This window comes from Grammomys surdaster, unplaced genomic scaffold (assembly GCF_004785775.1).
Source record: "Grammomys surdaster isolate TR1022 unplaced genomic scaffold, NIH_TR_1.0 125807, whole genome shotgun sequence".
Taxonomy (NCBI): Eukaryota; Metazoa; Chordata; class Mammalia; order Rodentia; family Muridae; genus Grammomys; species Grammomys surdaster.
Genome location: NW_021620638.1, coordinates 1,819,636 through 1,838,384, shown reverse-complemented (window position 1 = coordinate 1,838,384; position 18,749 = coordinate 1,819,636). Strand labels below are relative to the sequence as shown.

The 18,749-nt window shown below is 38.4% G+C and overlaps 1 protein-coding gene across 1 annotated transcript; it reads right to left on the bottom strand.

Annotated features, from left to right (window-relative positions):
• Window positions 1-16,941: 16,941 nt before the first annotated feature.
• LOC114640311 (probable G-protein coupled receptor 141) lies at window positions 16,942-17,841 on the bottom strand. The gene has a single exon (XM_028789243.1). The coding sequence runs from the start codon at window positions 17,839-17,841 to the stop codon at window positions 16,942-16,944; it is 900 nt and encodes a 299-aa protein (XP_028645076.1).
• Window positions 17,842-18,749: the final 908 nt, after the last annotated feature.

The following is an 18,749-nucleotide window of genomic DNA, read 5'->3' as shown; positions in this document are numbered from 1 at the left end:
TATCAGGTGAATTCAATAATGTTTGTGTCATTTGATGAAAACACAAATATTACTGGCAGGTATAACCTGCTGAGCTTTGCTCCAGTAGAAGTTAAGATGCCTTGAGGGTTGGGTGGTTGCTTTCTTGTTTCCATAGGGAACAATGATAACCAATCAGTCAATCTCCATGCATTTAAGGTTGCTTTTTGCTAACTTTCTGCCTCCAGACATGTTTGCTATGATGTTTCCATGCGACCACATGGAATGCCAGCATCTCTATCGGCTTGGTCAAATTTCCTAACCTCCCATCCTACCAATATTTTTTCCTTCAGATTATAATGCTGGTGGCTTCTGTGAAAGTTAACTGGTTGAAATGTACAATCCCCAGCTTATGATGAATATTCAGCAATTATTATCAATTTCTGTGCAGAGATATTACTTTAAACTACTTTTATTAGTTTTTCTTTGTGCAGTTATATTCTTTTAAAAACTTGCAAGAGCGTCATTTCACAAAGGATTCTATACCAACCAGTAAAAATAGAATAGAGGTGAGGAGAAAGGCAGAGAGAGACGACTGTGGGCATGTTTGCTCAGAGGATGGCTGCTGAAAATGTCCTGCCACACTGACTCACTGGTCACTAAAGGAGACAACATTTGACTACAGCCTTTGATTTTAGGTCATCTTAACACCATTATGTCATCTGAGACAAATTGCTCTTTCCACAGAATAAAAAAGGTCATGAATACCCATGACACATTGTTCTATATTAAATTGTTTTGGTAATCACAAAGATAGTGTAACAGAGTTGGATTTGGTCTCTAGACAAACCTACTAGCAACAATGATGAAATGCAAGAAACTATGGTTTTTAAGACATTAGATGGTCATAAGCAAAGAAGGGTGATGATCAACAGGAGATAGCTTTGAAATTAGATGAGTCCCTCATCTCTTCACTCTTCCCCCTAAAGTCGTCTCCCTGTCCTCCTCCCTCTGCCCTCCTCCCCTTTCACTCCTGCCCTGTACTCCTCCCCTTGCATTTCTCCTATTGCACTCCACATGTGCACCCCTCCCCTCCCCTCCCCTCCTCCTCCTCCTCCTCTCCCCCTCTACACACCTCCCTCTGTACTTCTCCCCTGCACTCAACCCTTCTGCACTCATCTGCAGTGCTTCTTCCCCCTGCACTCCTTTCTTGCACTCCTCCCTCTCACTCCTCCCCTGCACTCTTCCCCATGAACCTCTCTCCCCTGCACTCATCCCCTCTGCACTCCTCCCCTTCCACTTCTCCCTTCACTCTTCCCCACTCCAGTCTCACATTTTGTTGGGTTCCAACAAGTTGGGGAAAGGAGAATATAGAAGTGTAGTAGGAACGCCACTCACAGTTCACCGAGAGCTGGGAGTTGTGCACATTCCCACCAGGCACACTCCCACCAGGCACACTGAAATACTTAACTTAGTGGGTGTGGGGTGGAGTACTCAAATACCACTGGATGAGCACTCAAGTATTAATCACCCCAAATTGAACACTGCTGTGAGCCTGCTTATTAAATCTTAGACACAACACCTAAAAGGACAAAACTACATCCCAGAAGAAAAAAAAAGGCACAGAATAGTCAATATCTGGCCAGGTAGAAATTCCACTGAATGCAACTGAATTAAAAATGACAGATATGGGGCTGGAGAGAGGGTTCAACAATTAAGAGCACTTACAGTTCTACAAGAGGACTGGAATTCAGCTCTGGTATCAGGAGGTTCACAAATGTCTGGAACTCCACCTCCCAGAAAATCTGACATTTGCTTCTGGCCTTCATGGGCATCCACATTCTCATAGTCCCAGACTCCCACCACACACACACACACACACACACACACACACACACACACCTTTTAAAAAGTGACAGATGACTGAATCAGAAGGAAAGGACAATCATGAGAACAGCAGTCTATCAGGAGAAGCTTAAGTGACATAATTCTAAGATTCATCGGATAAGGTCATTTCTGTAATTTGGATCTTAAATATCTCTCCAAATTAGATGAGCCCTTGACAGTCAGCCAGTGTTACTATCAAGAAGTGGAGGAACCTTTAAAAGGTGAGATCTACCAGAAGGCTGTCAGATTAGTGGCATGAACTGAATGTTATCAGTCTGCTGAAGATAACACAATCCTTTGAATAGCATAGTGGACCCCAGCCTCATAGTGTCCCCTCTTATAATTCCTAGCCAAATAGATTGTAAGATGTCCCTTGGATTTGAGAACATGCAGAGCTGGCTGTGTTTGCAATCACTTCATTTTCTTCATTGATTAGATGAAAACAGCTTGGAATCTGAACTTTACATATAGCTGTTAAGGTTATTATTGATACTTATTTGGCTTGAATGAGAAAATAAAGGGGAAGAAAAGAAGAAAAGCAAACTGCTACTGAGAAAGTCTTTCTAAAGACAAGAAGATGGTAAAGGGAAATCTTTAAGACTATGTAGTAAGGAGACCAAGTCCCTGCAACATATCCCATCCAAACTGCCAGAGCCACAAAATGAGCTCATAGAGCACTCTAAGGCAGTATTTCTTGTTCTCCTTTCATATTCGGTGAGTTACTTACTCATATCTAAATTACCCAGCATTTTGGCACCACTCTTTTACTGCACAGCCAAAGAAATAGTGCAATTATTTCCTGTACTCAGCCTCTGGTAATTCCATACTTTCTTAAGTACTTCTAAAACTTCCCCGAATTTTATAATTTCTCAGACAGCCTATGTTTGAAGTTCTAGACTTCACAGAATTGTCATTTTGTGTCAGTTCTTATTGTCTCTCCACCTCACTTTCTCCCTTTTGCATTTATTTGACAAATGTAACAGTAGCCTAAGGTTTTATATCTTTGAAATTTCCAGAATTTTCACCCTACAAGAATATCCCATGACAAAACACATATGTAATTGGCCTCAATTTCTGGAATCTAAAAATGCAAATGTGGTGCTCAGAGCCACATTGATAGCTCAGCCTGAGACAGGGCTTCTCTTTCTTTCTAGCCTTTGATATAATCTCTGCAGCCCCAGATGTAAACCAAGATACCACTGCAGAGGGTCCTATTTATCTTTGTAGGTCATTTTATTTTATTATTTCATGTATTTATTTATAATAAAATAAGATACATTTAATTATATTCACGTATGTATGTCTATATACCATGTATTTGCCTGGTCCCTTTGGAGGCCAGAAAGTGTCAGATGGCTTGAAATTGGAGTTACAGGTAGTTGTGAGCCACCATGTGGGTACAGAGAGTCAAATGGAATCCTCTAGAAGAACAGTGCTGAGCCATCTGTCTAGCAACACATGTCTTTTCTTATTACTGAAATTATCTCTTTCAAAAAACTTTTACAGGAATTTCTGCCTCCAATTTTGACTAAACATAATACCTACAGAGACTTATTTCTTTCAAAATGAGCAACTGGACTTTAATACCTGGACTTCAAATGAAATCATAATTTACAATGTGGTCAATATGCCATATCTATCAAATGTATTGCTTGTGACATTTGCTTTCAGCTGTCCCTCTGAACACTATGTAAGGAAAACTAAAAATTTATGTGTGTGGCAAGAGATAGTATCATTCATGAGCTCATACTTTGGTCATTACCACAGGTTTGTCTTATAAAACTCCAGGAGGGCTGTGTTTTTTAAAATGTCTCTGCAAAGTCCAGTATTCATAAAGAGAGAATCATGTCAAGGCACAGAATGGAGAAAAATTAGATTTAATGGTAGGAGCTTGGAAGATGCTAGACTGTCCTGACTATGGCCTAGGAACATAGATTTAAATTACCCCAAATTCCATGTTCCAATTTAGTAATAATCTTGTGGAATTTTGTAGTAACAAAACAACAAGATAATACATGAAAGTAGCCTGTAAATACATTGTGGAAACATAAACTGGTAGGCTGATGTCAAGTGGAGAAGCCTTTGTTATAGGTTCCCTGATACTATCTGATGATACTGTCAGCCTTTGCGTTAGTGATAACTAGGCATTTGTTAGGTTAATAAATTCTATTAGCTTTTATATGTTAGTCTATTAGTCAATATGTTCAACTGTGTCCAACACAGAGACGGGCACAAAAATGGCTATCTGGGTCTAAAGAGAAATTGTGATTAAGCTTTGAGTGTACATTTCAACCTCCCACAGTAACCAAATTTCACAATTTGCAGATGATATGAGTATACATATGTGACACTAACAATTCTACCAGAGAACTTCTCCAGCTGATAAACAATGTCAGCAAAGTGGCCGGATATAAAATTAACTCAAACAAATCAGTAGCCATCTTTTACAAAATGATAGATGGACTGAGGAAAATAATCGCAAAAACAATACCCTTCACAATAGTCCCAAGACTAATTTCTAATACTAAAATATAATTGAAAATGTCCCTGATTGCTTATTATGGCTTAAGCAAAAATTTTGAGTGCATTTTAGCAGACTAGAACAATTAGACTAAAAAAAATTAGAGCAGCCATAGACAGTACCTAGCACATATATTCACTCAAAATAAATCACAGATCAAAACATAAAACACAAAAATAGATCCTTGAAGGTGAACATGAGAGAGAAGCCAGGCACCCCTGGGTTGATGGTCTCTAAAGAGAAGAAGAAATAAAATTGATAAGCTGGGATTCATTAACATAAAAATTTCTACTGTAAAGAGAATTAAAAGGCAAATAAAGTTTGGGAAAATATTTATGCTAGATATCGTTGATTAAACATTCTTAACTTCAATACTCAAAGAATTTCTGAAATCAACAATGAAAATATTCTTAGATGAGCCCAAAACTTCAATACACACTCTTCATAAAATGATACTCAAAATACAAACAAATAAAAATGTTCTGTGTCACATGCTAGCCTGAAAATGCGAATTAGTGGAACAGTGAGGTAACACAGTATTACAATAGTAAAAACCCAGAACTCTGACCACAGGAGCTCCCGCTCACTGCTGGTGGGCTATGAAATGATACTGCCACTTTCTAAATGCCAACTGCAGACATTGTAAGCAACTTGTTGCAAAATAAAACTCACTTGAGAATATGACATAGCAATTGGATTCCTTAGCATGTACTCAGGTTAGCTGAAGGATTACAACCATATAAAACCCTTTATGGGATACCTATAGTAGGTTGGAAGATGATGCTCTCCAGAAGGTGAGTAGATAATCATAAAAAAAACATGAGATATTGTTTGATACTAACAAAGAATGACTCTAGTTGCCTGCCACAAAGAGATGCCAAAAAAACTCAAGCATACTCTATAAGGCTTTATGGTTCCAATCATGTGAGTCTGACAATTGCAAAGCTACTAAGGCCTCAAAAAGATAAGGAGTCTAAGGGTTGGGACAAGGGAGAGATGGATAGAGAGGACTAGAAGATTCTCTACCTGCATTGAAACTATTCTCTATGCAGCCATAAGAGCGGATGCATGCCATCATCCAGTTTGTTTTGTTTTGTTTAAAAAAAAAACCCTTAGAATATATAGAACCAAGAATGAACTTTAATAACAACTGTAGACTTTGAACAATCCTGAAAGCTGTATGGATGCATTGGTGTAGTAAAGGTACCACTCTGAGGAAGAATGCTGGCGTGTTGTAAGGGGTGAATATATGTGAGAGTAAGGGGTAAATAGGGCTGCTATCTTCCTCAAGCTTTCTCTCAACCTGAAATGGCTCCAGACAAATTTCTGATTAAAGAAATAGGATTTATATAGAATAAACATCCCCATGTCTCACTGATCACATGCTGTAACTGTCCTCCTTCCAGGTATTTCATGAACAGCACTGCAGGTGCCTCTTTATTGAGTAGACTGTCACTGGCCCTGATATTCCATCCCTTCTGAAACTTTTAGAGGCAACATTCAAATGTCCACCACTTCCAACTTCATCTAAGCTAACTGACAGAGTCAGATGCTTTCGTATCACAACCTTCCATCAAGATATTTCCCTAAGCTGAGAACAGTTGTTGAGAAAAGATTTTCACAGAGAATAATATCACTGCTACAAGTCTTCTAGAATGAAGGGATTCATAATAAACTACCATGTATCTTTATCATTTAAATATTACCAAGCAATTCCACTCTGAATAAATGTGTTTATTCATAGTTTATATTCTCATGCTAGTGATATCCCACATATATAGTATTAGTACCATGCTGTCACCAGACTTGCTAAGGTCGACACCTGGGTTCTGGTAGCCCTACAACTTGATCTCCCTCTCCACCCCCAGTAGATCAATGAAAGAAAAGCATAAAAGGGAAATGCATTTACTGTAGCTACATGAGGAGGAGAAGATAGAGGTTGGATGACTCCAAGTTTACTGTCATGGCCATGAAATAGTCTGAGGTTTAAACACGGGCACGAGGTGTGCACAGCTAAGCAGTCCTGCTAACAGTGTGGTCCTGCTCACCACTGCTCATTACTGTCTTGGTTCCAAACTATCCTGCAAGGTGGTCTGACATGTTGTCAGAATGGTGTGAAATCTCATTTAGAGAGACAGGAGGCTGGCAAGAGTTCAGTTTCTCCCTTCCCTCAGCCTGAGATTCCTGGGTAAATTCCAATTCCTTGAAGACCACTGCTTCAGTAGTTGGGCAGTTTAAAGAAGGGACACAAGTGTCTTTCTCTGGAATGTCTTTGTCCTTCTTTGATACTCCCTTGGCACAGCAACAAATCATTCTTTCGCATGCTCCCATGCACCATGCAACAGGAATGAGGTGTTGATATCATATGTGGTGCACGTTGGGCCCTTGCATGTTTTCCTATTGGGGTTTTTCTCCTTTTTAACCTATGTGGCCTTTCTGCTTGATGAGCTCAGTGGAGAAATCTTATAGAAATAGAAAGTCTAAAACCACTTGCACATTTGAAATGGTAAATCCAATAAGTTTTCTTTTAAAAATAGATTTTTGGTGTGTGTGTGTGTGTGTGTGTGTGTGTGTGTGTGTGTGTATATATATAGGCACATGTAGGTGAGTAACTGCATCTGAGGGCAGAGGCATCGAGTCTATGAGCCACCTGATGTCTGTACTGGGAACCAAACTCGAGTCCTCTGCAAGAGCAGTACTTGCTTTCAACCTCCGACCTGTCTCTAGAACTCAGCAGAATGTCTTAGATTTCTTCAAATCCAAAGTTAAAAGACTATTCCCCAAGTATGATTTAAAAGGACTCTTTGAAAAATCAGTAGTATAAAGAGGGAAATAGCACTCATTTCATGAACTAAAATATGGGGAGATATTTAGTATTAAAGCAGAAGGTTGTAATTTAAGAAAGATGAACTTAAATGAGTTATAAAATATATGTGTATTTTTACAGTAAAATGCTTGCAAAGAGAACATTTTCTCTTATTTCCTGTGTTTTTTAAAACTGAGACAGGAAAAGATATATTGGAGACAACTCAGAACTTCATGCTAGATTCTTCAGTGCTCTGGACTTTACACCAGAATTAAAGCCTTAGAGTCTTGTACCCTGGGGGAAGGGAAGAAGCAAGTGACACCTCTTCCAGGCAGGCATAAAAGACCGTGGTATCTTTAATCTAGTACCAAGAGTTCATTACCAGAAAAAATTCAGCTCCGCTCCCAGTCCTGTTCCTTGTTTAAATGCCATGCCATTTGCAGCTTTATGTGCAAAAGAAAGAGAAGACCATGCGTATATGCAGAGGGTGGCAACTGTTTCTCTATTTCTTCTGTCTTAAGACATAGGTTTAAGCTCTGTAGACTTCGAATTTGCTTCTTTAGAAGTAGAATATAGATTATATTAATAGTACAAATTAGATAAGCTTGAAGATGCTGCCTTTTCTAGAGATGTAGATGTGAATAAGGAAATCATCAAGGGACATGATGTATCCTGAGGTTAGTACCATCTGATCTGAAGAGATACGATAAGATAGAGTGGTAAAAGAACCCAACGAGAGCCAGTTGGAGCTGTTTTCTGAAAAGGATGTACGCAGCATCTGAACTGTAAGGGCCAAGAAGAATTCTCAGTCCTTTTCCTCCCACTAGATGGCACCTCCTGACAGTGGTCAAATCCAACAAGATGCCAGCTAGCAAAAGAGCCCCTAACACAGGCATGGAGGGCAGCCTATTACTCACAGCAAAGCAGAACAGAATTAGTGCACAGAGGAAATGAACAGCACTTATGGTTAGAAGACTTAAAATCAGATCTATTCAAGCACATTCATCAAGAGCCTGGCTGATATTCTGCCCATGGGATGAAGGTCAAATGCTAACGACTCTGAAAAACAAGCTTATGAGACTCCTGGGCCAAACAGAACTGCTTTGGAGCTCAGCCAAAGATTTTGGAAAAGGAAACCGTTCATCATGCTCCCGTGGTAAATCAGAAGCTTGTGGTTACTGCGATAGCTACCTCACACAACTTTTCTTCATATCATTCCCCATTCTCACTCCAAGTCCTTCTGTGCTCCCCTCAAGAACTCCTCTCAAATCTGTGACCTTTTATAATTACTATACTTACAAACACACGTATACAAAAGAGGGGTGTATGTATGTCTACGGTTTGTGTGTGTGTGTGTTTGTGTGTGTGTGTGTGTGTGTGTGTGTGTGTGTGTGTGTGTAAAATCTATAGCTGGCTGAGTCCAATTAGTGTTTTAACTGCTGAACTATCTCTCCAGATGTATTATATATATCTTCAAGTAAGCCAGTAAAATGTTACACAATGTCTTTTTAAAACATTGTTAGTGCTATTTATCCATCCTCCTCTTTCTTCAATGCTGTCTTCCCTCCTCCTCGTCCTCAGTTGTCTCCTCTGTCCTCACCTTCCCTCTTCACAGCACCTGTATCCTTCTGTGCCCCATTCAAGAGCTCTTCCTCCCCTCATCTAGCCCACAGTCTCTCATTTCTGTGTTTACTCCAAGTTACACATTTCAATCATAGGATTCAGAGTTAAGATCTACAAATAAGAGAGAGATTGTGACATTTGTCTTTCTGGGTCTAGGTCACCTCACTCAGTGTGATATTTTCCAATCCATCCATTTAACTGAACATTTCATGATTTCATTTTTCCTTACAGTTGAATAAAACTCCACTGCATATGTACCACGGTTTCTTCATCTGTGCACCAGCTGTGTGACATCACTGCTTCTTTCATTTCGAATCTATTTTGTGTAGAACGGCAATCAACCTGGTCAAACAATTACCTTGGTATTAGGGTACTTTAATATTTTATTTTTGTATTGATGTTATTCATCTACCACTACCTCCCTCTAACTTCCTCTAGTGTCCATGATCCAACACTCTTGCAACTTCATGCCCCCTTGCTTGTTGTTGTTTTAAATTGTAACACAATGATTCCAGCTAGTGATACCCATATGTATGTAAGGACAGGTGATCGAATAGAATGTGAGCAACCTAATAGCAGCCGTATCACTAGAGGAGAGTAACTCTTCTTTAGCAGCCATCCACTGCCAAGTCAACCAAGGACGGAGCCTTGAAAGCGCCTATCCCATCCATACTCGAACTTTGACTGTACTGATCTTGTGCAAATTTTGTTCAGATAACAATAGTTGTTGTGAGTGTGTAGTTGTCGTGTCATGTTTAAAATAAGTCAATATTTCATAGGTCCTCTCCATGGCCATAGTTCTTACATTCTTTCTTTCCCTACTTTTGAGATGTTCCATGAGCCTTGGATAAAGGGAGGTTGATAAAGATGCCCCAGTCCACAGCTGAGCACTCACAGCTACTTATATGACATGTTGACAAGTTATAAGTCCCTTCGCTAACCACTATCTCCTGCAAAAAGAAGCTTCTTTCATCAAAATCTACGAATATAAACAAAAAAATTAGAAGGCAATTTGACAGTATGATCATTCATTAATACTAGATTTCTCTAGATCCTATGATATCTGTAGTCACTGGTTTCTTAACCAGTATAGTACCAGATGTGAAATTCTCTACAGAGCCAGGCTCATATCCATATGAGAATGAGAGTACCTGGAAGTCCTTTCCATGACTTCCTTCAGTGATGGAATGTGATGTGTCAGCGTAAGCCAAATAGACCCTTGCCTCTGCTAGTTGTTTTGCCAATGTTCTATACACAGTACTAAAAACTAAGTAGGATACAAAGAGTAAAAGTCATAGTAAACTTATAGAGTCTTAGTGATGTGCTGGCCACTGCTATTTGTACCATGTGTAAGCATGCCATTTCTATCTCAATTATCTGATGTATTTATTCTGCGCAATGTTGAGTGAGGGGACAATAAAATGACCAAAAACTTTCTGTAGAGAAAATTTTTTGAGCTTGTATCTTGATGATCACTAGATGATTGCACGGATGTTTTATATATTCAGCATGAGTTGTCTTTGATACTGAAACATGGTATGATGGTTTATATATGCTTGGCCCAGGGAGTGACACTATTAGGAGATGTGGCCTTATTGAAGTAGGTATGTTACTGTGAGCATGGGCTTTAAGACCCTCATCCTAGCTGCCTGGAAGTTAGTCTTCTCCTAGCAGCCTTCAGATGAAGATGTAGAACTCTCAGCTTCTCCTGCACCATGCCTACCTGAAAGCTGCCATGCTCTTGCCTTGATAATAATGGACAGAACCTTTGAACCTCTGAACTAGCTCCAATGAAATGTTGTCCTCATAAAAGTTTCCTTGGTCATGATGACTGTTCACAGCAGTAAAACCTAACTAAGACGCTTGGCTACTGAGTCAGGTTATGATATATTTATTAAGCATATAGACTTTGAAGACTTTAGTATAAATGAATAAAAGATTATAAGGTATCTCATGGATATTGATTATCTCTTCAATTAAAAGTATTTTGTCAAGTGAATTAATAAAATGTTATCTCTTTATCTTTGATTATTATCTATGATTATATTTTGTTATTATTTAAAACAATTTTCAAATTCAAATTATTTTGATCATGTTCCTCCCCTTCCTTAAGTACTTCAGGATTGTCTCCCCCATTCCTACCCACCCAAGTTTAAGATCTTTCTCAAAAACCACAAAATCTCAATATAACAATACCCTCCCAAAAAATCAAGAAAACAAAATAAAACCACATTCAAAAAGAAAAACACACAAACATACAAAATCCAGAAATCTGTAACCAAATTAAAGCACATGCAAAAAAATTCTGTAGTCCAATTATATGTTGGTCACCTAGTCCTTAGTATGAATCCTGTCCTGGAGTGGTTGATATACTCAGTGTCACTCTATTGGAGAAAACTGACCTTTCCTCTTCCAAAAGGTATATATGACAATTCAGTTGTTAACCTTTACCCTAGTATCTAGGTTTTCATTCATTCATTCATGCATGCATTCATTCATCCATTAACTCATTCATTTTTAAAAGTATAACAAAGTAAAATATAATAAGATGAAACAAAATGTGTCATGTCATAGTAGGACAAGACAAGCCAACAAAGGGAAAAGAGCTCAGGAGAAGGCATAATTGTCCGAGGCCCACTTGTTTCCACACTCAAGAGTCCCATAAACAAGCTAAACTGAAAGTCATAATATATACACAGAAGGCTTGGTGCTGATCCATACAGTCCCTCTGGATGCTATCTCAGTCTCTGTGAGTTGATATGAGATTTTCTCATGTTGATTTAGAGGGCATGGCTTTTGTGGTCCCCTCTGGTCCTTATGCTATTTTTTTCTTCTTCCACAAAGTTCCCTGAGCTCTGAGGGGAGAGATTTGATGGAGACATTCCATTAAGGGCTGAGTATTCCAAGGTCTCTCATTCTCGGCATAATGTTTGATTATGGGTCTCTATATTTGTTCTCATATAGTGAAGAAGGAAGCTTCTCTGCTGGTAGCTGGACAAGGCACTGACCTATGAGTATAGCAGAATATCATTAGGAGTTACTTTGCCACTACATAGTTTGACTGTAGCTCTCTGAGCTACCTAGTCTCAGGTTCTTAGTCACAAAAGCTGTCTTGAGTATGGGTTCCATCCAATGGCATGGGTCTTAAGTCAAATCAGTTAGTGGTTACTTTCACAAGTTTTGTCCCACCATTGCCCTGGCATATTTACAGGCTATACACCAGTTTAAATACAGGCTTTATGTCTGGCTTGGTGTTTATGTTTCTCTTTTCAGACTGTGAAGAGTCCTGTATCAAAAGCACTAGAAAATAGGGCTGAGGGCTCTATGTAGGCACCAACAAGACACTCATTTTTAATAAACTGAGTAGACATTATCTTCAACAATGAAGCCTTGCTGTCAGTTTGTGGAGAGTAACCTAATAGTTTTGGCAATGGCCTGCATTGTTTGGGGATTCCCATGAGACCCCATTTGGCTATCAACTCAGTTAGATGCATGGCATCAAATTTTTAAGTTATATATGTGGTAAATATCTGTTGCTGCATAACAAATTATTCAAGAATAGAATGTTTTATTGTCTCTCACGATTATATTTATTTTGTAAGTTTTCCAGTTTGTGGTATCCAGTTATAGTAACACAAACAGACTTAGACAGAAGCAACATATAGTATAACTGATAGTGATTCAGGAACCATATATGAAGAGCTAGTGGTTTACTGTTCCCTTTGCAGTATTTCCAAAACTAACATGATCTGTTTTCATGTACTGTCATTGTTTACATACACCTCTGCAATTCATGTTTCTGATGCAGTAATAGGTATACTTCTTATTCTCTTGGAGATGAGGCAAAGATGTGTTTGTTATCATAAGAAACTGGTAAAGCAGAAACTAGCAAGTGGGTTATAAAACTCAGAGTACTATACCAGAATAAAAGTGGCTTAACTGAGTCATTCCTTCTCAGCATCTCTTATGAAGCAACAGTGAATGGGCCAGCTCAATACGTAGTTATTTCATGATTTAATGGGAAAGGATTCACAAGCAGCCTTACTCACAGGACTGCTAAGAAGTTCTTTGCCATATGAACTTTTCCATAGGCCTATATTATGACATGGATTTCTCCAGAAAAAAATCAATCAAAATGAGAAAGAGAAAGATGGAAACCACAGTCTCCTCATGAGATATCATGGGAAGTGACATCCCTTTGCAATGTTTACTTTATTTACAAGCCAATAGAGGAGAAGGAAGAGTTTGGGTAGTGATGTGACTATGCAGGCAGCAGTCATTAACAACCTTCTTAGAGGCTATCATATTTAAAACACCCATGAAATTAACACAGTAGTCTCTGTGTTACTGACTATATCAATCAATCTTGTTTTGTGACAAAATTATAAAACATTTGCACTATAGTATTTTGAAGTATAATTGATAGGTAGAGTATTAATAATGACAAAAGTTTTATGGACAGAATAAGTATTTATTTATATTGTGATTTAATAGTAAAGCATGAGATAAACATTGAACAACAAGATTTCAACTCTCTAAAGTATATTTCTCCATGAATTAGCATTCTGTGGAATTTTGGCTCTTGTTTTAATATCATTTTTGCATCAGTATGACCAATACCCACTAAAATAGCTTCAGAGAGGAAATGTTTATTTTGACTCTCAAGTTTAAATAATTCTTCATGGTCTCTTGGCCCAATGCACTTGGGAGGAACACCTGGAAACAGTAGCATATAGAAAGTATATATCTTTTTTTCTTGGTAAACAAACAAACAAACAAACAAAAACAAGATCAGGGTAGAGGGGCAGAGGGGAGGAAGAGACTCTGCATCTTTAAGAAACCAAACCCAGAAAACTCTTTCCTCCAGATTGGCCTGACTGTCCCAAGTTTCCTAAACAGAAACAAAGATGTTAGTACATAAGCTCCTGAAGGGAATACCTCATTTCTTAACCATATTTTTCCTGCTCTTCAAAAGTCTTTTACACTGTCCAAATGGAAATTATATTCTGCTCATCTTCAAGAGCTGACCAGATGGCTGGGTGAATAAAGGCACTTGATGTCAGACCAGATAACCTGAGTTAGATCCCTGGAATCCAGAGAGAATATGTACACACACACACACACACACACACACACACACACACACACACACATACACATTAATTAATCAGTTAATACAATCTTTAAAAATCCTAAGTTAAACATCTAACATCTTTTCTAAGACTTAAAGTAAACTTTTTTTTGGGGGGGAGGCTTTTTTATTGGATATTTTCTTTATTTAAATTTGAAATGTTATCTCCTTTCCAGGTCTTTCATCTGGATCCTTCTATCCCATTCCCACTCCCCTTGCTTCTATGAGGGTGTTCCCCCACCCACCCTCTCCCACCTCCCCACCCTTGAATTCCTCTACATTGGGGCATGAAGCCTTCACAAGACCAAGTGCCTCTCCTCCCATTGATGCCCAACAAGGCCATCCTCTGCTACACATGCAGCTAGAGCCATGGGTCCCTCCATGTATACTCCTTGGTTGGTGGTTTAGCTGTGAATTTCTGTCATTTTTTTTAAGTTACACGCATGAAGGCACATTGGCATGGAGTGAATAATTCACTCCAAAATAAAGAAATGAGGTGATAGCAAGGGTAGTCCTCAAGTAAAACCAAATCCCAGCAGAACAAGCATTAAATTCTATATTCTATTTCAAGCACCCAAGGCATGTGGTAACATAATATAATCTCCAAAGGCTTGAACAGTCCTTTGCCCCTGGCCTTATTAGAGAAACCCACTTAGACTGTTATAGTTTTTCTCACTTCATTTCTAGTTTTTTGGTGTGTGTGTGTGTGTGTGTGTGTGTGTTTGTAGATGTTAAATTGCTTTTTCAGCCCATTTGAAGTTATGGCCAGGCTAGTCTGGCCTTAACTTGTGATCCTCTTGCTTCTGGACTCTTCAACATATCCTCCTAGAATGTAGCATCACATCTAACTGTATACCATCACTCTGGTCTTGCTTTTTGTCTAGTTTTTCTGGACATACATTTAAATTTCCTGGGCTATCCAATATCTAGAGGTCCTCATAGGAGCTTAGATTTGACCTTGAATCATCTTGAGTTAGCTTCTGGTAGGTAATCTGACCTGTTACAAATTGACCGGACTCCCAGAACCTCTTTTGGACTCTTTGTAGAAGTCTCATTGCCCCATAGCTTTTCTTTTCTGGAGGCTTGCAAAATATTCATTATAAACTGGCTAAAAGCATCTGGGAAAAAACATGCCATTGTGTGAATGCTATGCTGTCTTGACAGTTCATTCACAAAATTTATTAGTTCATCATATTTAAATACTCTGACATATAATTTCTAGATATAGACAAACTGTAGGCTTTGTCATAACTAGCATCTATGGCATTAGGTACAATTCCCAGGGAGTTTCTAGTCTCATCCTAAACTTCATAAGCCTGTTCATAAAAGTCAATATCTCTATCAATATTTGGTCTTCTGAGCTCCCACTAGAATATCCATTAAATACTGCATTTTAGAACTGTTCTAGCCTGCATTTCCTATTTTTTCCAAATTCTACCCATAAATCAATTCCAAAGTTTCAAAAAAACCCAATGAGTCATTTTTCATTAATCACTTTATATTATTATAAGCAAATTACTAACAGAACAAGTTAAAGGAGGATTTATTTTATATCACAGTTTGATATTATGCACTTGAGTAAAATATAAATGTAAGAGAAATGTAGCAAAGAGCCTTCTTCATCTATGAGAAACAAGAAGCAGAAAATGAGAGAGGAAGAACTACTGACCTACCTCATCTTGGGTAGGTCTTGATTTCTAAAATTTCTAGAACCTCAATAAGAAGAACAAACTTTCAATAAATGAGCCTTGTCATGAAATACTACATTTCAAGCCATGATAACCCTGTTTTAGAATTGAATAAGATGTCACTGAATTAGGAAAGCAAAATCTAACACTCAGTCTTACATGTTTAGTACTCTACCACAGGACCCATGGAGAGGATTGCAAATATTTGATCCAATGTTCAATGATTATTAAACATAGTTGGTTCTCCACCTTTCCTTGCTAGCTTTCCACATGATTCCAAAATTCATTTGTATTAACTATGCTCACCTATTAATCACCAGAGAATTGTTTGATTGTGGTATTAGTTAGATACATTCTTCAAAGACTCATTTTTATAAGCAAAGAATAAGTATGTATCAATTTCTATATGATATAAACAGAATCCAAGTTAGTTATCTTGATTACTTTTATTGAGTGTGGCAGACACAGGTGCTCCTTTTAATTATATGATGGTTCTTGCAAACACAGGGTATGTTGACAAATTATAAAAAGAGCTATATGGCCTTAAAAGTTTGTGGCCAAAGAGTCTGTTGGCAAGCTCAGCCCAAGTTTGGTTTTTGTTGTTGTTGTTGGTGGTGGTGGTGGTGGTGGTGGTGGTGGTGGTGGTTGTATTTGTTTTGTTTTGTTTGTTTTATTCTCCCTTCCAATGTCTTTACTGCTTTATACTGAAGATAACTCAGGAGATAACCTCCAGCTTTCAAGTCTCTTCTGTGCCTTCATCAGGATGAATCACATTAATGAACAGTCTATTGGAAGAGTGTCTTCTAATTCCCTGACCACTCTGTTCAAGGCAATACTCTCCTCAGAATGCCAATACCATCAGGAAATGTTAATTTGAATAGATTAAGGTATTTTAGAGCCCCATTTATAACTATAGGGTATCTAAACTTTGGTGGACAGGAATGGGAGGAACACACACATTCAGAGCAGAACTTGGTAGACTAAAAAGTCTCAAGAGTATGGGGAGAACTAAGAGATGAGCTTGGCTGAAGTGAATACTGAATGAAATGGCAAGAGGAAGAAATGATGTGTTTGGTACTGCTAAGAAATCCAGTGTATTCTGGGATACATTTGGGGCCTGTAAGCATTCTCAAAGGAAAAGTAGATGACTAGGGTTGAGTAAATTTTTGTAAGAAAACAATTGTATCTAAGAGAAATCAAAAAATCTGATGTTCGAGAGCAGAGAGCTTGAAATTTTTAAAGATGATAACAACACTCCATCTATTCAGCTGAAGTGTTTTTCATTCTGATGCCCTATAAGCCAATCACAGAAAGAGGAGGAGAAGGTCTAATGGATGACACCACATACGAAACATAACATATCCAGGCAGCAGAAGGTTGTTAAAGCAACACAGATTTCATTGTACAGTATTAACTTAGAATTTTCTTGCTCTGGATAATTTTGAATAAAATATATCCTGAATGCATGGTGGGGTATAAAGCAGACAACTATGACCAACAGGAAGAAAAAACTCTTGATTTGAGCTCTGTACTCTTGATGAGCCCACATATCAGGCCAATAGGCTTTTATCAAACGAAGAATGACAGTCAGCTGGGTCAGAAAGAGGACCAGAACTGTTGTCATCATAATGACAATTATAGAGTAGTTTATGATGATGATGACCCTGCAGTTGAGAGATCTATGAAACTCAAAGCATCGTTGTTGCTCTGTATAACTCGGATCCGTGCCATACTGTAAAAAAAATATCGGTAAAAAGATGAAGCTTCCTGACATCCAAATAATAATACTCAGAGCCATGGCATGCAACTTTTGTAACTGTTGCATTTGGAGTTTCTTAAAATAGATGAGCAACCGAAGTGTAACAATGGCCACATAAAAAACAAAGGTAAGGTACATGTGAGCATATATGATACCACTAACCATTCGGCAGGTAAAAGACCCAAGCTTCCAGACTGCTGAGAGATAGTAGCTGAGGCGGAATGGTAGACTAATCAGGAGAAGGGAATGCAGCACAATGATATTAATGATGATCGTGGCAATCACTGATTGGCTTTTCCTCTTGAGCATCATGTGTGACATCATAAAAGTTCCAACAGTGCCTCCAAATAAGACCAAACTATAAACTGTTGTCAGCATTGCCCTGCAGTAGGCATCGCAGACTTGTCCCGCTGTAGGCATCACCACGCTTGAAACATTTGACAGAATGGCTACGTTCATCACATCCATGGTTTATCGTGAAGAAATTAGATCAGAAACTGTCAAATCAAAAGTTTTACAAAATTATGATTGACATACTGAAACATTGCAATCATGTACAAATATTGAACTTATCAGTCCTTGAGGATGCTTTAAAAACCTTGAAATCATACAAAAGTATTGTTGTAAATTCTGCCCAGTAATTCAAACATACTAGAGACAAGAGTGAGTGAAATTAAATAATGAAGTTGGGTGGGCTTGAATGCAAATTCCATAACTGTGCTCTTACATGTTCTATGAATAGATATGCTCATGTATACATATCAGAACAAGTGCAATATCAGGAGAGAGAAATGTGTAGATACAGTCACATGCAAAATAGCACCAAACTTCTTTAATCATTGAAATGAATAGTGTGTGTTGTACATGTTTGTTCACACTGTGTGTATGTACACTCATTCATGTGCCCACCTACGATCAGTTAGCAACAAGTTATCTTCCTCAGTGGCTCTCCATTTTAATTTTTGAGACAGAGTTTCTCATGACTCCTGGAACTTTTCAACACGGATAGCCTAACTGGCCATCTACACCCTGGGACCTGACTGTCTCCAGACCCTTCTCCCATCACCCAGTGTTGGGGCCATAGACAAATGCCTCCCTCCATGCTTAGCTTTTACTTGGATCTTGAGTACCCAGACTCACTTCCTTCTGTTTACACTGGGCCTCCAGCCAATAAATAGTGTTTAATGGCAATGTATACATGATACAGAAATTAATCAAATTGAAGTGAAGCTGGGATCAGTAGACCCAGTGCACATACAGATCAAATTTATAAATATGACCCCCTCAAGTTTCAGGCAAATGAATTTATAACAATGCAGAGAAAACCCAGACAGATCATGTCACTATCACAGGAAAGTATGTCATGTGACCTTGTG

Excerpts from the sequence above, each read along its gene's own strand:
- LOC114640311 (XM_028789243.1), bottom strand. The coding sequence starts at position 17,841 with ATGGATGTGATGAACGTAGCCATTCTGTCAAATGTTTCAAGCGTGGTG.